The 27,387-nt window shown below is 36.2% G+C and overlaps 2 protein-coding genes across 5 annotated transcripts in view; one reads left to right on the top strand and one right to left on the bottom strand.

Moving 5' to 3' along the window:
* The window catches only part of LOC144437728 (uncharacterized), an 8,204-nt gene extending 4,760 nt beyond the window's left edge, over window positions 1-3,444 (top strand). The window contains exons 4-5 of one of the 2 annotated variants that reach the window (XM_078126738.1): window positions 515-1,041; window positions 1,253-1,396. In XM_078126738.1, coding sequence (XP_077982864.1) covers window positions 515-1,041; window positions 1,253-1,269 — 544 coding nt within the window. In that variant the 3' untranslated portion in view covers window positions 1,270-1,396. Of the gene's footprint in view, window positions 1-514 lie in introns of both variants that reach the window. The other variant, XM_078126737.1, reaches the window with a different exon arrangement.
* An 11,913-nt stretch (window positions 3,445-15,357) lies between these two features.
* Window positions 15,358-27,387, bottom strand: part of LOC144438308 (protein MTSS 1-like) — a 40,599-nt gene continuing 28,569 nt past the window's right edge. The window contains exons 7-14 of one of the 3 annotated variants that reach the window (XM_078127369.1): window positions 27,112-27,147; window positions 26,033-26,190; window positions 25,305-25,457; window positions 23,824-24,099; window positions 22,935-23,217; window positions 19,013-19,149; window positions 18,292-18,469; window positions 15,358-18,134 (exon numbers count right to left, since the gene is read on the bottom strand). In XM_078127369.1, the coding sequence (XP_077983495.1) occupies window positions 17,053-18,134; window positions 18,292-18,469; window positions 19,013-19,149; window positions 22,935-23,217; window positions 23,824-24,099; window positions 25,305-25,457; window positions 26,033-26,190; window positions 27,112-27,147 (2,303 nt within the window). In that variant the 3' untranslated portion in view covers window positions 15,358-17,052. The remainder of the gene's footprint in view (window positions 18,135-18,291; window positions 18,470-19,012; window positions 19,150-22,934; window positions 23,218-23,823; window positions 24,100-25,304; window positions 25,458-26,032; window positions 26,191-27,111; window positions 27,148-27,387) is intronic. The other 2 variants (XM_078127370.1, XM_078127371.1) reach the window with 2 other exon arrangements.

The raw sequence follows: 27,387 nt of genomic DNA on the forward strand, positions 1-27,387 counted from the left end.
ATATATATATATATATATATATATATATATATATATATATATATATATATATATATATATATATATATATGTGTGTGTGTGTGTGTGTGTGTGTGTGTGTGTGTGTGTGTGTACTAGTATATGTGTGTGCGTATGTGTATATCAGTCTGTCTGTCTGTCTGTCTGTCTGTGCAGAGTCTAAATCGTCTTGTGTGCTAAATCTCATACAAGGGCAATCTGGCAAGTTTCTGGGCAATTACATCTAAGACCGTGTTCCGTACATGTAATGCTATAGGTACTGATGTTCGATATCACATCGTGCCAATATCGTTCTCTGACGTCACCATATATATGTCATCCGAAGTTATGTCAACATCTAATCTGTTTTGACTTACTCATATAAATTCTGATACAAATTTGACGTAGTTTGGACCATTCGATATATTCGACCCACAGTCATTTGAAGAGAAGACTTATACGTTTTTCAATTTTGTAATTGTATATATTAACAAAATGTACTCTGATTTGTCCACAGCCAATGCCCGGATGGTGCAGGTCAATTCTTCTTCTACTCTATTCAAGCACAAGATATACTCCAGCAGATTATGACCAAGATAGGCCAAGCTATGGAAAAAATCAACGCTGAGCAGGATCAAAAGAATCGTGAAAAGGAAAGTAAACTCAAAACCAAAGACACAAAAGATAATAATACGGACGATAACATATCTGAAAATTCATCAGGAGTATCGTCGTCATCTGATATATCAGAGAAAGCTACAGTTGTAACCACGGCAACGTCGGCAGGGGATGTCAAGGAGAAAATCACTGCTTGGGAAACTAGGCAGCAACCTAAATCTGACCAACGGGAACCTACCACTACGGCCAAAAATAAGACGACGTCTCCAGTTGAGCCACGAATCGACGATGATATTACTAACGTAAATGTTCGCATGCCTCCAGATGGTATCGACAAATCAGATGATAAAAATGACCAGTCACCACCTGGAAATAACCAGGTGGAAAATTCTGAGCCAGTCACAGTATCTGAATCCAGTCAGACAGGTACGTGGCATTTCCCTGGTCAAAATAGACTAAGGGGAAATTCAACAGGTTCCAGTGGGTATAGCTCTGATCCCTTGGAAATCAGCGGACACTGTGGAAAATACCAACATAGACTTTATGAGGACAGTACTTCAAATATGTCGTTTGAAAGACAAGACTCGTTTTTACAGAGTCTCAGTTGTGAAAGTGACTCTTCTTTTTCTCTTTCTAGTATACCCGCTAGGATGACAAAGCCTCGACGTAATACTTACAGTGGGGGCGAAGTGGACAACGCTGATTATCTGAAAAAATCAATCAATGATCCAAAACGTCAAATTCTCCGAAGGTGTACTTTATCATCGATCAATGAATTATACAAATTTTGTGATGACCGTTTCGATCACAGAGAAAATTTGACGGATAAAGAGTACGATCCCGTATTCTCTCGCGATAGTTTCGGTGAATCGGATGTAGTATTTGAAAATGACACTAATGAAACATACAGTGATCGTTCTTGTGCAATAGATAAAGAATCGTCAAGTAAAGACATTCCGGCTCCATTTGAATTATTAGATATTTATTTGGTGAGTGCTCGTGCTAAATTGATTAAGGATAGTCAGAAATCAACTGACAACATTCACGAACAGGTTGCCGCGATAGATGACGTAGATGGTCACGTGAGTTCACCTGACGAACCACCTGCTATTCCAAAAAGGTCGACATCATTGCCCTTCAACAGGGCATTTATTCTATCGCCAACTCAAACAGAGACAAAATCTACGAAAAAGAAGGAAAAGAAAATGGAAAGGAGACCGTCGGTATTGGCTTCTTTCGCCAAAAAGCTTATTTCATCGACATCATCTAAGAAATCAAAAGAAAAAGACGCAAACAGACGGAGTCAGTATCTTCAATCTAGATCGTTACCCGCCACGCCATCATCATCACCAACAACTAAACCAAAACTAAACAAACATGGCAGCTCGTCAAAATATAAACTAAACATACGGTGGTCCAAAAGTCAAAAACAGCAAAGAAAAAATTCTAAATCGTTGGACAATACAGAGGGACTATTTGTCAATCAAAATCGACCTCTTTCCTTCCACGGATCAAGATCAATTCATAAAATTTCCCAACAAAACATGGAAGTGTTAACGAAGTATTGTTCGACTTCTTTCATCAATAACAGTCCTATTCGTTCAGAAGAAGACAGCTCTGTTTATAAAATACCACTTGGGCAGTCCGTTATGGGTGAAAGCACACGTCCGCAAAGAAGATTTGTCAGACAATCTAGTGTACAGTCAATGGATGACATTGACAACGTTCCACCATATTCCATGTCGCGAACTTGGAAATCTTTGGAATTGTTAAATGATCGACCGATGGGGGCGCAATTCTACCCAACTTTCGAGAGAAGAGACCGAGTGAATTCCATAGATTTGGACAACGATTTTGATTCTACGTTATCGAATTTTTCAGATGAGGAATTTCGTTACATGAAAAGACATGCTAGTACGACTTCAGTGCATTCTGAATCGGAAATAACGGAAACAAACATAAGATCTGAATGCGATCAGGATGTGATACATGGTTATATTGACATGTACCAAAATACTGAAGAGTCAGAAGTTGTACATTCAAAACTGATTGAGACTGATGATATCTATCTACCAATGAATTATGCTTCGTGAACAACATTTCAAAAGTATGAGACATCATCTCGTAACTTACACAATGTACGAACAATCTTGATTTTTTAAATTTGGTAATTAATATAAAAAAGTGAATGGCAACTCGGAATACTATGTGGCTGTGTCGATATAAACATTTACGGACGTTTTCTGTTATAAGGTTTATTCTAAATTACCTGTCAGGAAAGAGTGAATGTTGAATTACTTTACGAGAAAGACTCCACATAGGTGTGCGCTATTTTTACTTCTTACAGAGTCAGTATACGATATCTAAACGACTGGGTTTGATGACGAAAAGTTGACGAGAAAACGTTACGAAGCCAAGAAATTGGTCTCGTATTTACCAAATGTATGATAAATACTTCGATAATTATGAACAATAATCACTGTAAATGAGAAAATGTATCTGATTTACAAAATAGTATATTGCTACTGTCGACAAATGGAAGGTTGTATGGGTATGAATTACCTGGACTACTATTCATCATCCATCCAGCTGAATTCTAATAATCAAAGACCCTCCTTAATAACAATATAGCATTCTATAATCAGATCCAATACAATGTAATAAGGAAATTACTACGGTCGATCTTATTTAAACATAGTCATCAAACAAGTGACATATTCAAAAAAAGTATAGCTGTGTATCAATATCAATATTAAAATGTTTAATAGTGAAGCCTGTATGGGTTTTTAGTTACTTATATTATAATGAATATTTAACTTTATACCCAAACATTCCAATTATGTGATATATTGCAATAAAGTTATGTTATACATTATATGTATGGAGTATAGACTTCGTTGTTATTGTAGACTGCCACTCTCGAATGAAGTGTGGTTGGTTGCCAAGAAACGGAAACTCTTTTTCATCACCTACAGTATTGTTCTTTCACTAGTACACCTTTGCTTCATAAGTCTTAGCAGACATGAACATTTATCAGATGCACAATTTATATTCATGACTATTTATCTAAAGGAAGTACAAATGTAATACTTTAGGAGTTTTGAATATGTGCATCTAATAATATAAAAATTCCTTTCTGTTAAGATCCATGAAGCAACCGTGTACCGTTGAAAGAACAAATGGGGGGGGGGGGGAGTTTCAATTTATGTTTCTTGGTAATCAAGCAAGATGTACATGTGTATGTGATGCAAAATTATACACTTACTCTCCGAATTCAAAGTTGATGAAAATACCTTTATTTCCTGTAGTGGTACATATGGAAAGTTTAACAGAAGTACTATGCAATCCCTTTATCTTCACCACCCCTTCCATAAACTGTCGTCGTGTACACTGTTTATCCAAAATGAGTATGTCAGTGTGAGGTTTCAGTTTTTTGGTCACGTGGTTATTCAGCTGCTTTTAACTATATTGGACTGAGAAAATGTATCTTTAATAACAATTTTAATTTTAATATGTGATTGATATGCACGAGGTATAAACACCCATAGGGGCGTGTAATATTTCATAGATTGTTGTTTTCCAGGTCTACAGACTAAATATAACAACATTTTGACTATATATTCCTACCTGTAAGGGAGAGAGAGTATGTATCTACGTAGTACAGAGATTGATATATTTGTACGTAGTATAGAGATTGATTGTTTATACGTCCCTGGTATTACGTGTATCGTATTAGTCTCGGTTACCCAGACTCTCGCCGCTGGGGGCTCTGTCTACGAGACCTCCACGAACGTAGCGCGTAGGCTAGGAAGAGCGCCCAGTGGCGAGAGTCTGGGTAACCGAGACTAGTATCGCGTCGGAATAATTAGTTGCCGTTGGCGGCGATGAGTGTCATGTATATTTAATAGCCTAATCTCTCAGTTCTTGTCACAAAGTGAGGCAAGGGAGATTAAACTGAATATACCGTAAGCGCTGTAAATGGATTTCACACAGACACTTGTGGGCTGTGATATATTGATGTACATGGTTATGGCCTTTGTATAAAGTGAAAGGGCTAAGATAACATGGATTTCTGTGAGCCAGTCAGATTACGTGGGCTAAAACAAACAGATAGCAGTTTTCACAGTTAACTAGAGGACGTGGTAGAGCACAGCAAGTACATGGTACATGCATGATAACTCGCGAACACTGAGAAATCGTATAATATACCCCATCATTATGAGCCGTACGCCATTTACAGAAACTAAACAACGCTGCCCTCAAGGGATGATCATTCACTGAAATCGAGAATGGAATCGGTCCTTGTCTGATAGGCATCCTTACCACCAAGTTCCACCTACACTAGACCTAATTAGTATCCATAATTTGTTCATATATCCCGATCATGCCACGTCCAATAAAACAGACACACAATTATATTCCTTCATTTATATACGTTGGTGGCGCCTGTGGAATACTGGGTGGGCACGTTCAGCTGGTGATATCGATTATAATGAGCCACAAGAGAATTCTTTTGTCAAACGTAGACAAAACTTATCACTCACAGTGAGCGACCATGGAAGCCTATAACCCACATGGAGCGACTAAGTTTGTGTTACTAACGTCAACGTACACATTGTATCGCTCACACAATGCAACATATTACGTCGTGTTTCTATTTCACAAGGGTTTAGAAAACCGCTATTTGATTTGTTTATCACCATGGAGATTTCATTTTGTAATATGTAAGAATAAAATTGACGAGTTTCATCAAAGTATCTCATAACGGTTGCCCTGGTCAAACTTGGTGATAAGTGTGTTTCCACTGCATGTATTTGGAATTGAACTTGGCGATTTTATCCTCAGAAAGGTAATATGGATTTAAAGAGCGGTTTCTTATATTTCTTTACTCCTGACAACGACTCCAAGAACGTCACAAAGGTAAGACCTCTTACGCCCATAACATAATACAAAGGTATATAAATCTTAAATCCATACTTTTGAGTCATATTAAGTCGCTTTCCACCTCTTTACAAAAATCGAGATCTTTAAAATCGTATGTGTAATAGTTTCCGATGCATCCTTCATCTTTTACTATGAAATTACTGGCCGCTCCATTTTTGCTTTCATATGAACCTAGGCTGCAACTGTGAATTTTTTTCATCAAGGAACCAAATATAACTTCGCTGGGAATTGTTCAATTACTTCTCAAAAGACATTGTACCTGTTGATCAGTGATCGATTTTATCTGTAGGTAGTGTAATGACAAGTTTAAATTTACATACATTTTGGAATGTTTATTCAATTGTCTATTGACCCCTGTTGTTATCTTCCCAATATATGTGATCATCTGGCTGTTGCTATGGGCGTGGTCTTGTTGCTAGGCACATTTGCATACATTTTTTGAATGTTTATTCATTTGTCTTTCTATTCTTGTTATCTTATACGTGATTATTTGGTTACTATGGGCATAGTCTTGTTGCTAGGCAAATTTACATACATGTTTAAATGTTTATTCAATTGTCTAAGAATCCCTGCTGTTCTCTTTGTGAAATACATCACCGTTGGGCTGTTGCTATGGGCGGGGTCATAGTTGCTAGGGCATTTGCATACATTTGTCAAAATGTTTAGAGGAAAATAAGCAGAATAACACTTTCAAAAACATCTCACCAAGTTTCAGAATCATTGACCAAGTACTTTTTGAGATATAAGTTTTTGACCAAAAATGAACATTTTTACACCTAATTTGCATATCACTCATGGAATCATTGTATGCTTAATATTTCTTCGTCCATACATCCCTAGATACATTCCCATTAAATTTCAGCCCAATCTGCTCAGTGGTTTTGGAATTATAGATTTTTGACCAAAAAGACACATTTTAGCCCTAATTTGCATTTCACTGATGGGACCATCATGTCATGAACAATTCTTAGTAAAAAACCCTTGAAGAATGTTTCACCCAAATTTCAGCCCAATCTGCCCAGTAGTTTTTGAGTTTAAGTTTTTTGACCAAAAATCACATTTTTGACCCAAATCACAAACCGGTGTAATATTATTTTGATTTGAACAACTTCCCAACTAGACACATAACGTAATGGACCCACCAAATATCATGGCAATCGGTTAAGCTGTTTTGGACTTTAAGTTGCTTACACACACACACACACACACACACACACACACACACATCCACAACAGACAGACAGACAGACAGACAGACAGACGCCTGGCGATCCCTATAGCACTACTGAACCTCAGTTCAGTTGTGCGAAAAATGGGTCAGTTGTAGCAAGCGTATAATACTTACATAAATTCATCTATGTATGGCATATATGAGTATACAATCACCATACAGGGTGATGGGTTTGTTGTAAATTCATGTGTATTTTCCCTATAATTTTGATGTCAAAGTGTATTCAAAATCATGTAATAAAAATAATGATTAATTCGGTTTGCCTAGGCTAGAGATCACAACTTTAGTCGCTGATCATTAAACAAGCTCCAATAAATAAAACATATGAAATTCTTCACATGAAAACAAAAATAACTCAGAAAAATTATTATTTTAGAATTTTAATCAATCAAATTCTCTATGTATTAATATCAACTATATATCTTTAGACTTGGCCAAGTAAATGGATTGAAGCACGTATTGATGAAGTTACTGATGGAAGAACTGTTTTACTAGACGTCTGTGATGAGAAAGGTGGGAGTAAAAAAACTCACGTTGTCCTGGAGAATATCACGACGGTTAGTCGCTCGGCAGATAAAAACCGCTATGCATTTGAAATCCACAGTGGGGATAAACCTTTAGTTTACTTAGCTGGTGATAGTGAAACTGTCAGTCATCAATGGATATCCGTTCTAAAGAAAGTCTTACTACCGATTGTCCCGCCAATTCTTATACTCCCTGATGTTGGCACAAGTAAGTTTCCATTATTTTTGTTGTGTTTGGTTCTCTCTTTTCAACTGTCTTGTCCCACGGGTTTTTCCTTTTCTGTTCCTAATTTAAATAAATAATGTATGAGTGTACGAATGTCTTGTAATGTTATCATTTCCAGGCATATTTTCATTATGCATAGGATCTACCTCCAGATTTAACTTCGGAGTAAGCTTATCTAGCAGTTGATCCACTTTGTTTTTTTGTTATCATTCGGAGTCAAACGTTGGTTTACCATCATCACTATTTCGCTATCTGCTAAAAGAATTGACAATCAAATTGATCATTATTGAAAACTAGACCTAATATATATTTAGTATCTGTTTGTTTTTTCTTCGTGGTTGAAAACCCTAATTACAGGCTTCTACCGTGTATGGGCTTTACCGATAGCAGATGCAGACAGAGTGAGGTTGAATGGCGAGTTCTTATTGGCTGTTACCATAAAGTACTTCAATCTGTATAATGAAACTGGTACACTCTGTTTACAATGGCAAATGGAGCATATTAGAAGATATTTCGTTATTTGTAAGGTGAAAGATATAGCACCAGCTGACTATGGTAAAATACTGTACGTTCAAACCGACAGGTGAGTTGCTTGCAGCTATGTCCCGGATGTTGACAGAGTGTGAATATTTAATTGTAAAATAACGCGGTGGGTATACATAAAGAATGAAAGTTGAAAATGTTCATTCCCACAAGTCAGGGTATATGTTTTCAGTTGAAGCAACTCTGCGGGGGGGGGGGGGTCTATTGAGCGCCGCCGTAAAAGGAGGCAAGCGCTTTATGACAATGACAATGTGGGGGACCTGGGGTACTACTAGTGGGTCAGTGGTTGTACACATGTACTATTCAAACGAGACCAAATTGCAAATGAACAGAGCAATGGTGTATTTTAAAAAATTATTTCAAGTTGTACAGAACAGGTCGTACCTGAAACATGTCCATATTAGAAAAGACGAGTCACATGGCAAAGCACGTGGTTTTCAGTTATGGGTATTAATGTTTGTGGAAAACTATGGTGCTGTCTTGGAAATTATTGCTTTAGTTACATGTAAAAACAACCCCAGAGCTTCTAGATGGAAATCACCAAGGAACTGTCGAGCCCCACCCGCCTATTTGATACATGTACATCTTGAATTACATATCTCTCTTTTTCGATTTGAAATTATAAAATTAATGGATTGTTCCTCAGCCCACTAAATTTAAAGAACTTTTCTTTTTGGTGGTCTGAGGTTGTTCACAAACATTGACGAAACTTATTTGGTACTTTCAAAATAGATAAATTCAATGCTTATGGTAAATATCTCCGTTATGATAACCAGGTTGAGTATGGTTTCATCACTTATAGGAATTGCAAGTTTGGTACGGGCGAATTCTACTTTTTTTCGTCAAGAACCCAAGACATCGTACAACAGCTGATCAATGCAGCCACCGTTCAGTGTACGAAGAGAATGGAATCGTCCGTTATGGAACCGTGCAAGCCAAGGGGAGAATATTTGATGTCACCAATTCGACGCCGAGCACATAGCTGGAGTACAAAAGTAATGACAAATCACACACACAAAAATATTTGCCAGACTGAGTCAGCGCCGACTTCACCGAGACGCTCTTCGGAATTTATTGGCAGTGACAGAAGTGAAAAAATCCCACTAAACACACAAAGTAGTACATGCTATAATGTATATGATTTTCAATCAGAAGAACATGAACGCATCCAAGTTCAAAAAGAAAAATATGAGAGAAGATCAAGTTTATCGTCTATTGACGAACTTCATCCTAAACGTCGCCCTAGTTCGATCGAACGTATCGCAAGTCCAGTTCAAATGAATAAAAGTTATCCTCGAAGTGCTTCAGACAGAGAACGACACAGAAAAAGCTCGATCTACAAAAGTACCCATGACCAGACACTGGAAAATAGATGCCATTTCAAGAATCGTCCCGACGAAAATGTTTGCTTGTGTAGACAAAGCAGTTTGATGATGGATCAAGGCGTTACCAATATATGTTCCAAAACAGATGACGACCCGTTTTGTCCGATATGCGGTGTTGATCTAGAAAGGCTGAACAAGTCCAGACGCAATAGTTACCCTGGAAGGGAAAGCGTGAGCGATTTCAGGGAACATGCTAACGACGAACGTGGAGACCAATACAGTTGTAGTACGCCCTCTAGAACTAGAAGATGTACATTGACGTCTGTTGGTGAACTCAAAAAATTCTGCGACCATATCGATGACAATGTCTTTGTAGAAGACACTGACGAACGAAGAGCATCCTTTCCTGACGATCGCCATTTGCGTGATTCAAGAGTTGATCAAAATATTGACAAGTCGCTTATAAATACCACAACGACGCCCTCGGTACCTGGTCTGCCATTGGGTGAAAGCATTCTGACGTCATACCATGTATACGTGACACCATCACGAAGAAAAGTGTCTGGAAGAAGGTGTCATATCAACCAGGATTTCGGAAGATGGAAATCAACTTACGGCGACGACCAGAATCACGTTTCAACATTCGACAGAGCCACACTTCCATCAAACATCGATGGCTATCATGCCAGAAATGAGCCGAAGAGTGCAAAATTGCGACGCAACAGTTTCGCTGGTGTAGAAAATTCGCGTCGTCGTGATTACGAAGTTCGCGTACGTAAATACAGTTCGTCGATCCCGGCACATGAATTGTACTCGTCACGTGACGATTTGCACAGATACAAAGGGTCAACCAGAATGTTACCTAGAAATTGTTATGGTATGGGTCAACTTTCTGACCAGTCAGACTCAGAGTAAACAATTGGGACAGGTGGACACTCAAGACAACTTTAACGTTATTCTATTGGCACAGTTCGGGAAGTGTTTTTTCTCAATCAAGAAGTGTAGTGAACCAGTGACATATACTTTCTGACTGTGATGTCGATTCTGTTGATAAATATATGTGAAAAAATGCAATTGACATTTGCAAGAACTTTTCATCAGTCTTTCTTCAAAGACATGAAAACCCAGGGAAAATATAATTATGCACCTGCTATGACTCCACTAAAGGAGATTGATTTCTCTAAATTGGAATAAAAACAGAAATTACGAGAATGAATGTTTTTCATGTACTCTGGGTTCATACTTACTAATGTAAATTTCTACTCCCAGATTCAAAACATTTCTTGGAAGCGTATCCCAATTTAAACCGGGATCGTGATGCAGGTATTGAGATCCCAGCTATTTCTCTTGAGTTCATGCCAGTGTCTCTTCTGAGACACATGACAATAGCCCATTGTAGTACACCCCTGACATTTTGTCACTCTATAGGTATTTCATTAGTAAACAAGCATGTTAAAACAAACACTTTATACAGACTGACTACCCAAGCTGGTAATTTCTTGATGTTGAAAAATTACTTTATATTACTGTAAAACATTTTATTCAGATGGTGGTGCATTTTTTACAAATAATTTGCAACTTCGATATAGTGTTATTTGCTATTTTCAAGCTTACATGTATTATTCAAATGTGTTGAAATATGCATGGCTTATAGAGGAAGTTACAAAATTTAAGCATACAGAGAGAATTTTGGGTAAAATAATGTACTGTGAGAGGGAGAACTTCTACAAGGAGACACTTAGTTTTGTGTTGACTAGTTTGATATTTATTTGCATATTTTGAAGGTTTTGATATCTATTTGCATATTTTGAAGGTTTTGATATATCTGCATATTTTGAAGGTTTTGATATATCTATTTGCATATTTTGAAGGTTTTGATATATCTAAAGCACCAATTGGTGATTTCTACCCATTTTAATATGTATATCTATATTTGTTACCGTAGTTCATCAACTGTTTATGTTTGTTGTTTCTGCTCACCAGCTGTGATATCCGTAAGGAGGTTAGTATATAGGTGGTATTATATAGATAGATAGATGGATAGATAGATTTGCATTTGACCAAATAACTTTATTGTATTTTTCAGTGTCATCATTTTCCATGTGATGAAATGTCTTAATATAAATTGTACTTGTGGAACAATATTTGGTTTTTCATAATTTTGACCACTTCCTTGTATTAGTTAGTTCCTATCTAAATTGGTTTATCTGTGATGGATTCTTCTTCGTTTTAGTGTCATTTAGTTTTCATCGCATTGTTGATTGCTTAATCTCTATAATAAACTTGTCGTCTTATTAATCTACAAAATGAACTGTATGCTTGGAGCAGCACTTTTGTTCAGAATTTGTTTAAGGTAGAATGTACCACAGGACCAATTTATCAATCAATCAACCAACCAACCAACCAACCAACCAACCAATCAATCAATATGAAACTATTCATCCCAACATTGTGCATTTTGAATTTCTCTGAAACTTCTTAAACTCTTTCCAAATTTTGGCATATGACAGCCTTTTTCTAGTTCTTTTAAGATAGTGAAAGAAATTTGGGGTTTCACTGTCTTGTTTTCAAGGGAACTGACAATCTTTTACTTTCCCTTTAATACAGTTGACAAAGTATTTGGCAGCCATATTGGGATTTTATTTTCCCAAAAGGTTAAAGAAGTTATTATTATTATTTATAGTTATTATTCGATCCTTGACTTTCTCTCTTGATTTCTATGGAGAATTGGTTTGACTTTTCTTGATCAAAATCACAGCAAAGGTTTAAGATTTTTATTGCCCAGGCACGTACTACATCAAGTTAAATATAAGTTAATTGTTACCACGGTTACTGACATGGAATATTTGTACTTACAACTACAACTACATGGGTTTTAGGTCAAGTTTATGTTGAATAGTGACTGACATGGAATGCATGTAGTTCTGGCTGCTGGTGAAGTTTTTATGAACTGTGAAATCTAATTTTGATGGTTCTCAGGACAGCCAGCATTGATAACAGTTTACAGCCAACAGTTAATCGTGGAATGGAGATGACGACAATACTGATGTTTACTTAAATCTATCTTTGCATCACACACACTTTATAAGACATGACAAACTTAATTCTTTAACAGTGATGTTTTAATACAAACAAAATATGAATCTGAAGTGTTTCCATACATTTGTTCTATCTAGTTGGTAAAACAATGAATACGTGACAAATTGTGTGTTTATAGAATATATATAATATATGGATACCTGTAACAGGTAATGTGATAACCAAATGAAACAAGCCTACATTAACACTGCCTGCTATCCTGTGACAACACTACCACAATAGCATCCAAAACACACCCAAAATCAAACACATGAACATGTAAAAAAAATACACTGATATTGACAGTGTAAAGGGTGGGGGTGGTGGGGCAGTTAAAATAATATATACAATGAGTAATGTCACTTTGCACAAAGTGATGTCGTACCTGGCAAAACGAAAAAAAGGGCAGTGAGTCCAAACAAAAATCTCAATTTTTCAAAGATAAAATTATGAATATCCCAACATTGGAGAAAAACTACTTTAAAAAGTTGACTAATATAATATGATTATAAGAAGTGATCAACTGCTTTCATTGACACTCTCTCGAGAGGGTATTATCTTTACAATTCCAAATACCACACTAATTTGTATTTCACAATTCACTCCTGAAATGACAAAAAAACTTTGAAAACTTACATTTCAGATAGATCACAATGAAATCAGGTTCACTACAACACATTAATCAGTCAAACAGAATGATACCTTTCAGATTGACAAATTAAGGGTCTCACACTTTCACCTGCAATACATGTACGCTTCACATTGCAAACTCTATTATCCACCTTTGTTCACTGTCTGAGGATTTGAACATTATTCTTATAATTGATCATTTAGCAAGTTTGATTTTTTTTATAGCACCTGATTGCAGTTAGCATTAGATCATTCCCTTGTTTGTGGAATAGTACAATACTAGTATATTCAATATTGATTGCATTACAAACTATCATGCCCAGTAAAACTGATCAAATGGAGCTTACAATTTAACAGCTACCTGTACTGTGACCTGAACACACATCTGATGTAAGAACAAGGCAGATTCATGCTATTCTCATCTGGCTTTAATAGGCCTGGTAACTTGAGTGTTCCACAGAACCAGTTCAGGAGTATACTTTCGTCATGTTCTTTAATGTATTAAAGAGAGGAGCACCACCCCATACAGAGGCCCTATACTTCTTCATTTAGAACACTTATCACCGTTTTAGAATATTTTTAACTGTATTGTACTATTCAACGATATGAGGGTATGACAAAAGATAGATGTCTCCAACACCACCATATTAACATGAAATATGTGATCTATTATACAAAATGGACACATCATATACGGGTAAAAGTTTTTTGTTCTTAAGACAATCTTCAATGCTAACATCAGTGTGTATGTAAAGCTTGTCAGCTTGCTGTAAGACATTAAACGTGATGTGCATATAACAACTTATGCCTGTCAGCTTGCCGTAAGACATTAAATGTGGTCAAATCATTCAAATGTAAAGTTTAGAAATCTGCATTATTATTGCTTACGAATCATACACAAACTACATGTCACCGTGACAACAAAAAATACACATTGCCCAGTTGTTCATGTCGCATCAGTACTATCCTTGCAGGTTTACTTATATAAAACTCTCTCATTTCTACTTTTCAAGTGTACAGACTTATCAGATACAGTATTTCAGTAGGAGAGAACGTTGTCACTTTAACCATTGCTTTTTAAATGCAGCACTGTACTTGTATTAAAACACTTTGTCATGGTATAAACAAATTTGATATTTTACAGAAAAACATGATTCAATGTCTAAGGTAACACATTTGGACCATAATTCAACACTTAGTGATATATTTAAATGGTTTACTTGGACATCAAGATGCCATGTAAACTGTACAAATGTAACAGTTTTTGGGTCGATGCTAGACTACAATAACAATGTGTTAGTGCAAAGCTTTGTTAATCTATTCAACGCAGTACTGGTTTCAGACATATCAACCTTTACACTGAACTACAGCTATCTGTAGTCACATGTATTTCTACTGTTGCTGCTGGTTCCCATAGGACAATTGACACACTGTCACTGAAGCATGTTTGCAGTGGGTTGCTATGATTGTGTTCTCATCAACAGCTGGTTTATGTCATTGCAACATCTCTGCAGTTTGCTGCTATAGTTGTGTCCTTATCAACATCTGATTTAGGTCACTGCAGAATCTCTGTGACTGGTGGATACTTATAACTAGAGGCAAACCATTTACATTTCAAGTCGATAGATAGCTATCTATCAGTGAATTTCCACAGCTGGGTCAAAAAATATTCTGTTAGTATCAAGTTGTTGGTCAAGATCGGTTCATGACTAAACTGGGTATATCTACAGCTGGCAGAATGTCACATTCATAGTTCTACAGCTGGTTTAGGTCACCAACTAAGGTCACCACATAGATGATCCTATATTTGGATGAATTATCAAGGTGTCCATCAAACCTCTGCAGTGTATGAATGTTAAGATCAATTCTAACACAGCTGTTTGGCATTGACAGTAGTGAGGTCAAAATCTGTATTCTGCATTAGTTCTCATTGTCACAGTTGGGTACATCGAGCTGGCTGGATTCATCTTATTTGCATGTAACCAGCTGGCTGGCGTCACATCTGGCATGTTTGAAGTACAACCTGTAACTACACAGTTGGTTGTAGTACAATCTACCACACTTTTGGTTGATGTCTGGTCTGTTATTACATCAGTGGTTGGTGTCGGATTAATACATATACATATCATATCTGTATTTGTAACTTTACCCTGGTTGAGATTATCTTAGTTAATTTAATCACTGTGGATAAAATTACTGTTTGTCTGTGTGTGTGTGTGTGTGTGTGTGTGTGTGTGTGTGTGTGTGTGTGTGTGTGTGGGCGTGTGCGTATGTACGTACATATGTATGTATGACACTGGGTAAAGTCTCATTTGTATCCGGATAGTTGGTTGTCAGCAATACAGTCACATTGATGAGTTGATATTAAGTTAGGTTTGATCTAACATGTATCGCTAGTTGAGGTCAAGTCCATATTTCTACCACTAGTTGAGGTCAAGTCCATATTTCTATCGCTAGTTGAGGTCAAGTCCATATTTCTATCGCTAGTTGAGGTCAAGTCAGTATTTTCTACCACTGATTGAAAAAAGTCACAATCACTTCTCTACAACTGACGGAGGTCACAATACCCATGTTAATGCAAACATTAGTATCATATATAGAACAGTACAATATAAATAAACTGGACAAGGGTATTCCTACTATCAAGTACTGTGGATTGTATATACAGGGACAATACAAGATCCTTTCAGTATGTATCATTCTTATAGCAGTAAGTGTAGCACATTACATTTCAACACTAAAATTAGGTGATCGTCAAGGATAAAACCAGGTAACAGTGAAAAGGTGCACTGCATCAAACAACATCTTTAAATTGGACCTAGAAGTACCACAATGTGGAAGTGAATATGACATTAAATGCTTAGAGTTTTAAAAACATTGTAGCTTGCTTGCCCACCATAATGGTGTTTGTATACATATCTATCTATAGGATTACATTGGTAGTAAAGTATTATTGATACCATCACCTGAGCCCAAATCTTTCAGAGCTCTCTCAATATTTCCATCATCATATTGACACCCTTTTAGTTTGTTTGCGTCATATTTTAGATCCAATGATTTGAGAACTAAATGACACCGTTGCATTCCATACATATTAAGCTTTATATGATTTTGCCCTTTTAAAATACGTTTTGAAACTCTACACCCTGCCCCTCCCCCTCTCCCAAGTACTCTAATAGAAGGGCTATAAACACTGTATCTTAATCTATGCAAGTCGTCCTACATTTCATGCAATAGATAAAACTCTTTTTAAGGTCGATACAAGACTTGCAGGTTTACTGGTATTATAACTGTATATATTAATATTTTCACTTGGAGGAATAGTAGAGCGTTGTGGACTTAGATAAATTATCTTGAAGACAGTGACTACCACATTTATTAATGAAGCTGTATATACAGTGAAATAGATGAATTATATGTCACTGAGGGAATTCAGGAAATGACACGTTTGGGTGACTCAAAGGTCAAATACTACCTACCTATCTATCAAGGGGAAGTGGTTATGTTGGAATACATGACTTGTTATAAGTTTACTTTATATCTCCATTTTACTAGAAATTATTGAATTAATTAAAAAGTGCATGCACATTTGTTGTTTGTCAAAACTTGATTGGAAATTAGTGAACATAAATTGATCAAAATACAAACTGTGGAAAAGAAAGGACTCAAGAGTTGTGTTGTTTTTAAAAAAAAAATCCATCTTTTTTTTGTTTGGAACACATATAATGTATCTACTGGTTCTACTTTTGACAATTTAATTACAGAAAACAAAATATTACGGTGATACACCAAATTGCATAGAAACTTCTAGAAATATTTCAATAAAAATAAAATTGAAGTAAATACTGTGAAATCTTGGGGTTTTTTTTAGACTACAGTACATCCCATCCCAGGTGGTGTATTTACAAAGACTTGACAATATCTACAATGGTGAAACTAAGCTATCCTTGGAGCTGATCTATCATTGGATTCAACACGACGGAGTCTAACACCTTTCTTAATATCAGCCATTAAACCAGTTGATGCTTCTGGTGTAGAATCAGAGTCTGTCAAGTTATCAAAGTTGTTATCACTTGTTGGTGAATTGGTTGGTGTTCCATTCGACTGTTCATATGGACTGTGTGTTACTACCTGTTTTGAAAACTTCTTTTCCAAGTCACTCAGAAAGTCTTTTCTACTCAAAGTAGCACTACCAGATAAATTTGGAGGTTTTTTAGTGGACATGTCACTGCAACTTCTTCTGTGTGTTAGGTAGTGGGGTATTTGTTGTTGTCTTTGTTGCTGTTGCTGTTGTTGCTGCAGCATTTGTCGTTGATGTTGCTGGTGTTGCTGCAATATTTGGTTCACAGTAGCAGTTTGGTACTGTATCTGTTGTCTCTCTTCCACATTTCGTTGTTGTTGTTGTTGTTGTTGTTGCTGGTGATGTTGTTGTTGTTGATGATGCTGTTGTTGTTGCTGCATTTGTTGTTGTTGATAGTGATGCTGCAGTATCTGACTAACTGTTGCATTTTGATACTGCCCATCCTCTTCTTCACTTCGTTGTCGTTGTTGTTGTTGTTGTCGTTGTTGCTGACTTTGTTGGTATAGTTGTTGGTTATGTTGTTGATAGTGTTGATGTTCATTCGGCACACGGTAACCATACGAGCCAAGATTTGGACTGCTAGATTGATGTGACATACGTACTTGGTCAGGTTGAGCATATATCGGCTGTTGTCTAATTTGCATTTGTCTATCATCCTCGTCATCACCAAGAAATTCATTGCAAGGGTTGGATGCTGTTCTTCTAATTGGTGGTGGTGGTTTATTTCGTTGTGAACTATTTCTCCTTAATGTACCACTAGGTGTTGTTGGTGGTCGTGATCCAAGTTTGTTGTTTGGTATACCAGCAGTTGATGCAGGTCTTTTCGGCGTTGGGGTTGGTTGGTACGAATCACTAACATCACCATTACGTGGTATTGTCGAGAATCTCTCGTAATCTGCTTCGGTCATGTCACCATCCATTGAATAGTAGTCATAATCTGTAGAGACAGTATGGAGAATTATTGAAGAATTCATGTAGCAGATAAAAGGGTGCGTATCAGTTACGCCTCTGAAGAATTTGACATGTGCTGCCCTCAACATATCAACCATGATGAACTTTTGTTTTTTTCTATCAACAATGATAAACAACCTCACCTTGAGATGGTATGGTATCTTCTGAACATGATGGTGTGGTGGACTGAGTAGCATATCCACTAGAGCATGTCTGCAGTGAGTTCCTACTACTCTTAGAATAGTGGCTCTCTACATCAGTGGTACCTAGACCACGGGCCAAAGCTAGTGTCAAATCAGCTGTTACTTCGTCTGTCATTTCCTAGAGAGCAAACCATATAAAGTTATCATCAACATATTCATTCTTACAAATACATGGACAGTACACAAACCACACAAAGAAACAAAAGATGTCAACTTGTTTTATAACCAACACAACCCATAGTTTGAGAATCTCATACACAAATAAAACTTTTGACAAAATGGGTCAAAGAATGGAATGGAATATTCTGCTGGAGATGATTTGACCATCCAATGCAAGTCATTTGTAAATAATGTTGATATACTATGGCTATGTAAAACATGACATTTACAAATCACAGGTATCATCTAGTAGATGTAGTTAGATTAAATATGGTGAGCACATTATCAACATACTTTTCCACAAATGAAAGGTATATAGCAAACAATGTGTACGTAATAAAATACATACATGATTAGTATTACCGTAGTTACCAAACATAGCTGGAACTCAAAATACATAGCATTGTGTGATAGACAACTATAGTTATATCTGTCAGTTAATAGATGATAAAATTGACAACTTCTCCAAGTAAGTATTGGAAGTGACATATTTGACACTAACCTGTTGTTGCATCAATTGTTGTTGTATTCTTCTAGCAGGTACTGACATACTGCGTTGACGATTACTGCCGGGTTCCTCTCTCCTACCCTGCCTTTGTTGAAGATCTTGAGGATTCATGTAGATTGGTTGGGGTACAACTACAACACAAACAAACAAACAATATGAAAACAATGCAATGAATAAGAAACGCACACACAACCAATACCATCAATTCTTGGTACCTGCAATAGATTTTTACCTCATCCTAGAGGGTCAAAAGACACAAGAGGGTCCACTTATTCTCATGTGCACCTATAGTAATGCATGTGAAGTGCATGGAGCAGAAGTTATGGTGTCAAACAAGAAATCAAATGTTTGTTATTTTTATGTGCCTAGGCAGTAATATTCTATTTCAGGTACTGAGAATTCAAGAAACCAACACTGCATGGGAGAAATGGTGGACTGAGTTGAGATATTCTGTCAATACTTCTAATATAAGCCCTTTCTCCTGCTGTCCAAAATGGTGGAAATTACACAATGCTAATATTCACTGCCAAATAATTGCATATACATGTACACTGAATGTAAGAACATACACAATTTTAAAGAGAGGTTTACAAGTTCTAGTGTAATTAACTTTACATTCCATGTAAACATCACTGAATATTGTAAAAATTTATATTTTAACATATTTATTATGTTGAATTTGAATATATAATGGAACGAAATTTCAACTCAGTTTGATTCTGAAAAAAAAAGTACAATATATATACATGTGTATAAAACTGATGATGACTGAATAAATTAAACTGTAAAGTGGTATTACACCTATTGACAAATTTGATTTTTGTGTGTGAAGTTCAGAGATATAAGATTACCTGGAAGGGCAGTACTGCACTTTACCACACTTCAGGGTAACATTATTCTTATCAACTTCACACACATACAACCACATTTACAATCAATGTAAAGAAGGGTATACATACATAGACAGGGCTTATATTAGAATACAAACAGTACCATAAAACTATACAGCAATAATACATATCATGCTACCCATTACCTCTCATTATTACCATACTTGTAGCAACACAAATATGACCTTATGAACTCAAAAAACCCAAAACACTGAAATGAGGACAAGTTCATTCTGTACATGTAACATTGTTAGTTACTTGTACACCAATGGTTCCCTGCCACTGAGCATGCACAATCATGGGGTGTAGGATTTACTGGAGGAAACAAATAACACCACACGACTGGATGGTAGATGAAGAGCATGACCCATGGCAATGTAACACATGTCAGCTGGTGAAGTGTTCTTATGATATCAAGATGGCAGAACTTAGAAGATAATTGGAAAGTTTTAAATTGTACATTATTATGAAAGACTGCAGTCTGCAAAAACTGAGAGGAAGTCATAAAGGCCCATGATTCAGTCCTTGGTTCTTGCATTAGTACTATCTTAACATAGGAGTCATATCTTGGATTTAGAAGCAACTTTTCTATAGCTGTATATCATACAACAGTTTCTATTCTTAATCTGACATTGGCGGATATAATTTATCATAAAGGTAAAAGTCACAATCAAAATCAAACTATACAATTTGTTTTCACCTTTACACACAAACAATAAACAAAACATTACACATTAATATTAATTTGTTTTGAAAGGGGCGGGGAGGGGAGGGGGAGGGGGCAACAAATCAAAAGGAATAACAACACTTCATGAAAAATTGTGAGAAGCTTTTAGTACGGATGATTAAATGACGGTGTTAATGAGAAAACTTACTCTGTTGATGGGGTGATGAGATAGCAGAGATAGCTGGAATTGTTAGACAGTCATCACTATCACTATCACTATGGGCTGTAACAGGAGGTCAAATACAACAACAACATTTACACATAGAAACATTGGTGTACAAAAAAACCCATCACCATCCAAACTGTCTTTAATACAAACAGTTGAATTATCCAAGCCAATGAATGGGTTGTAATATGGAGGAGATAGAGGTCAAAGTGGAAAGGTGAAAGGTTGATAGGCTTGTCCACATTGTATCTGACATGGGATTGATTTGATCATCACCTTCACTATAAATATCACCCTTGTTAGAGATGCTGGGCAGCATGCATTACAATGCTACTAAAGTTAAAACACACAAACAACCCCCATACATATACATATACATATACATATACATATACATATACATATACATATACATATACATATACATATACATATACACGTACATATACATATACATACACATATACATATACATATACATATACATATACATATACATATACATATACATATACACGTACATATACATATACATACACATATACATATACATATACATATACATATACATATACATATACATATACATATACATATACATATACATATTATACATAATATACATATAAATGACATAACACTTGGAATCAGGGGTGTGTGATCTGCAAAGCTGTATCAGTTTATTACAGCTAGGGATGAAACATGTTGTACTTAAGCCAATGATACACTATACTTATTTATAGCTTACAGCTTTTATTGCCATAAAGTTACTATGCCAAATTAAATGAAGCATTCCTTGGAAATGGCCAAAAGAGAATTGCAACACTGTATGTCACTAAGTTTACATGCATGCCTGTATAAACTACTTGTACACCATGATATAAAGTACTGACAAACAGTTATTATTACTTTACCATGGCAACAAAACACAATGGATGACTTTACCATGGCAACAAAACACAACTGATAACTTAGATATTGTGTGCTATTACTGATAGAAAAAGAAGCAAGTTTAACATTTGAATTACCCTTGGTATTCAGCTTTCATCACTATTCTATCTATCATATGCTGTATTGATATCATTACTAGACATTAGAGATACTTTGAAACCAAACTGTAAGAAGTTATCACCTGGTATATCAATAATCCTGCCAACTATACCATTCTATACCATTACAGTGTTAGTACACTGTGTACAAGGCATGTACTGACGTGCAGTGATTGTTGGTTAGTAGACCACCCCACATTAATAAGAAACACTGTTTGTTGCAACAATACAATACACATGATTAATAAGGAAGATGTCTAGTTGTGCAGTATAGCCAACAGGTCCTGTACACTAAGGCAAGCCACCAATATGATACACGTATGTGAGGATTTACACATCACTTTTAGAACCCCATAGCTATATAGACAGCCAAGTAGAATTCTATACATGTAATGTATGATAAAACTTGACATTACATTACACTTATAGGCAACACACTATAAAAGTATGCAGCACAGTGTCAAGTTGTATACACTGGCACAGAAATGCAGTCAGAGAAATGAAAATGAAAGGAATGGGGATTATCAAAATAACTCCAAGTAAGGTCTTGAGATTCTCTCAATACACAATATCATAATTTAGTGTCAAAATCACATATTCCACATAGATGTTTCCTCATATTTCTATTCAGAAATTTATGCACATTATTGATTCTTTAAAAACTGACCTCAGGTCACAGGTTCATTGTGGCATGATCTGAATCTCACAAAACTTCAATGTAAAAATTCATAACTCATAATTTCAGTGTTTTTGATGATATTAATTAATGACACCAACATAGTGTGAATGTAGACAGTCTGCATTGTGATCCCTAATGCCAAACTTGTCAGCAGTTATACTTACTGGAATAGCCATAACAGTATGTGTTCATATGTTGTGTTATGTTTGTAGTGAATCATTAGACCTTCTTACTCAGTATTCATCATCATAATTACTACATTTGTTCTCCCATTTTCATTTCTCTAAGAATTCCTGCATCAACTGGCCATGCCTGCAGATAGGTATCAAGTCATTGTGGAACTGCAACAAACAGTGTTCCATACAAACTATAACTACTATCTACCAGCAATGAGACAACACTTACTTTGGTCTTGACGGGGTTGGTTAAAATCAGGAACAAAGGGAGCAGCAGGTGTCATTTCTTGTACTTTAGGTTTAACAATCACTAGTGGTTTCTCTGGTAGCGCCATTCTGTTCAATGCAGCAAGTGGTGGCGGCATACTCTGAGGACGTTCTGTCTCATGGTTTATAGTACTCCCCCAGTTACTCCAAGTGGGTGGAGGGGCAGGAAATAAGGAAGACGGTGGCTGTGGTCTGGGTTCGGTAGATTCGACGGACAGATCACTGGACGATGATCGATCACCACCCTGTAAGGAAAGATTGTCACTTTTAGACAATATCTAGAGTGGAAAGACAAGGCACTGAGTGAATTCAGGTAACATCTATAGTTGAAAACAGTTACATCGAGTGTGTACAACTTGTCAATTTTACTATAGTGAGCAGAGAAATGTACGATCATCGATATCAACATTAGGTTCACACATTAGTGGATAGTCTAAGTCATAGTTTCATAGTTATACAGTGTATAGCACAAACATTAATATCATATACACAAACACCATTACATACATTACAGCAACACAGTTACATCACCATGACAACACTAAGTTTAAAGGACCAGATAGTTATAGAATAAGTGAGAATCTTAGTATAGCAGATACAAATACATAAAGCACACCTTTTGAGCATTGAAACTAGGTAAGCTAAATTTTATTGGCCGTCGTTGCCAATATTTCATAAATATCATTCTTGTAGTTCTTTGTGTTGGAATTAAATTTTTTGATAAATAAGGATAATATATTTGAAAAGGTGCAATAACTGCGTTTGTGTTAATGGGGTATACATGGTTTTTTTATCATTAGTGTGGTAAATATGAAGTATTAATGAAGCACTGTAGGAAAGCTGAGTGCAACCTGTATAGGATCTGCTTCCAGAGCTGTAGGAGTTGTAGATCGTAGGAATAGTGTATCTTGCGAAGTAAACCCCGAATCTTGTGATGAAACACTGGAGAGACGCATTGGTGGTGGGGGCGGTTGAGACATTGTACGATAACGGTAATGATTGCTGGGTGAATGCGAGTTGATTGAGCCACTGGATCTAGAATCTGAGCTGCAGCTAGTGAGGCTACTTAAACTACACATGCTGGATTTACGAGAACCAACAGAACCACCGGGTGAACTCGGAGGACTCTGTAATTGAAACAAGATAGAAAGAGACTAGAGAACAAGGAAACAGAACACACACCAGGAACATCAACACAAAAGATGATACAGTAAAAGACTACATACACAATGAGGTACAAAAACATGTCACAGATGGAAGAACATAAATGACAACAGACGTATGATTATACCACGATAAATTACAATATTCAGGATAAAAGAATAAAACACATTTACTGAGGTTACAGACTTAGTACAGGCAAGTATTAGTAGAACAGAGTGTGTTATTTGTTACATGTTAGTAATGGTGCATACAGGGTTTAAAATCAATACAACTGTCCTGAGTGATACTATCCTTATCAATGTGTGATGTATAATACAAGTCACTAATTCATTTCATTCTAGATTAACAACATTTCAGGTTGTATTTGATTCCCAACTGATAATCATGAGACAACATTTGTTGTTGCAAGGAGATATTCTTGGCTGACGATGTCATCAGGAACAAACTTCTGGGATAAAATGTAGTACTGGACACACAAGTATGCACACACAGAAACATGAGTTTATACACACAGACACAGACATGCACACAGACAGACACAGACAGAGACAGACATGCATGCACACACACAGGCAGGCACACACACACACACACACACACACACACACACACTGGGTGCATCTCTCTCTCTCTTGTTGTACACACTTTGTGTCTACATGTATGTGTATGTGACTGACAGCTAATTGTAGGAATGGGGCACTACTGTCAGGTACAAACATTCTAGGGTTGGTTTGTTTTTAGAAAAAGATAAAATCCATTAATCGTTATAAATATATTTTATCTGTAGAAAAAAATACATTAGTAATAAGAAATTGATATTTCATTCATTCACTTGTCAATTTATCTTATTGTCTTTTTTGCTAGCACTAAAACAAGAAATATGAATTTGAAATTATATTGCTTTGCATCCACGTTAGAAAGTTTAGCCATTTTATAGATTCATTTGTTAAGAACACCATATCTTTAACAAAAACCAGCACCAATAAATGTAACTTAGTTTGATGGGTACCAAGCTTTATCAAGAGTTGTGGTTGGGTTATAGCCATCACATATCTGTGTGTGCTTCCATGCATGTATTGATAGTGCCTATAATGTATATGCATTATATAACACACTGTTTGTAGGTGACTGTCATACTATGATGTACTGATATGAACTGTTATCTTACCTGGAAGGCAAACTTTGGTTCTTTTCCTTTACAGTCCAGAATAACTTGTTCACTTGCATCAGGTAAAGTATATGGATCACTGACTTGGTTGGTAATGTCATCCATAAGACTTTGTAAATGTGTAACTTCAGACAACATGGCTATTTCACCTTCCTGTAAAAATCACCATCAAATCACACAATTTCAATTTATCACTGTTTTTGGTTAACTTTCATCATTTGGGGAATGTATGATTAAACAACACCAAATTTGTTCATGTTTTAGTTTGATAAATATAACTTGACTTTGTGTGCACCTTCTTTCCCTATGGCATTTCATTATTACCCCTATGTATACAGGTAGTATGGCAAACACCAAATCTAGTTTTCTCTAAAAATAGACCGCAGTATTTTCCATTACACATACTTCTTGACTAGCCACTGAATTTATTTTCTAGTTTCAAACTCTTACAGATTCAGACATACTAAGCCCTACCAAACAGTTTTCTAAACTAATCATTAATCATTCAGTAGTTTAATTACTAACTATCCATACTAATAAAGATGAACTATTTCCTCAGCTCTGGAGAAATACTAGGAAAGCATGACAAATTTTTGAAGACTTTTCAATAAGTTACTTATTACTGAAAAGTGGGTTTAGGGGTTGAAGAATTAATAAAAACTAAGTCATACAGTGAATCATTTGTTAAAGTTACATTGTTTGTTTTTGAGTGTACAGGTTGGACTTACCACAACTGGTTTTAGAAAATTAACAAACATACAGAATCGACTCCTTTCCTCTATCAGAGCACCTCTGACGGCATTCTTCTCTGTTTCTTCAAGTAAGACATATTTATCTGTCACATCTTGCATTGCACTATCTAAACGATTCTGAACATCAAATTTACCTGTTGGAAGTAAAAACACAACACAGTGTCAGCTTAGCAGACACATGTAGAAGTCCCTGGAACTGTGTCATAGCTTTACCATTGATTACAATGAGTGAGGTGACATTCCGTGACATGTGTTACAGACATGACGACAATTTAGACAACTGCTGCCCTTTACCTAAACATGCCTGTCATTTGCTGCTACATACAGCCAAACAAGTGCATGCACTCAAACTACAGTAGAGAACAAACTGCTGTGTGTGAGACAGGTTACATTTGCGTCTTGATTCTGCTCATCAGCTCTTTGAAGTTAGTAGTTTAGTATAGAGTTTTCTCAACATCAGTGAAATTGTGACATAAAGTACAATTGTGTTAAATGTGTTTCTATATTTTTTTGAACCGACTATGTGGGGTACTGGAAAGTGAGGACAAAAGTGGTGCAAAAGCCTGTGTGTACAGTTTGCTTGTTAACTGCCTCAAGCACCATGCGTACTAGTACATGTTAAAGACTAGTCCAATAGAGGCACCATGTCTTTGCAATGCTTACTCATAGACATGACAATAAACTGACTGACATACAGAAGCATCATGCTGGCTACATTTGGCCTATTTAAAAGCACTATTATACAACAGGCAGTTTTATGTTGATATCGTACCAGTCATATATCAATACACTGGTACCATGTTGGCCAAACAATTGCATAGCTACAACACAAGTTTTAATCTGTACTGCAGTTTTTGGTATGGTGCAAGCTAGATACAATGGCATCACATCAATATGTTGAAGTGCTATTGTAAGACATGGCAACAAACATATTTACATCACGTCTATGCCAACAATTGAAGACTTTGACATCATCAGAACATTACAGAAGAGAACAGAAGAGGAAAGAACAGAATAGAGGGAGAGAAGTAGAGATGTAAAGGACCACAACATACTTAATGTTGTACTGTTCACTGGTGATTCAACTTTGCCTGTAATGGACATGGAGAGACAGTACAGATTTGTATACATAGTTCAATATATGGTCAAGTGTGTGTGTGTGTGTGTGTGTGTGTGTTGTGTGTGTGTGTGTGTGTGTGTGTGTGTGTGTTGATGTTAGTGTTTTCATGTGTATCCAGCATGTACACCATTGGAAAGGAAAAAGATTGAAACATTATTCATTCAGAGAGAAAATAAGTGACATGACTACTTTGATAACAAAATATGGTTAC

This window comes from Glandiceps talaboti, chromosome 7 (genome assembly GCF_964340395.1).
Source record: "Glandiceps talaboti chromosome 7, keGlaTala1.1, whole genome shotgun sequence".
NCBI lineage: Eukaryota > Metazoa > Hemichordata > Enteropneusta > Spengelidae > Glandiceps > Glandiceps talaboti.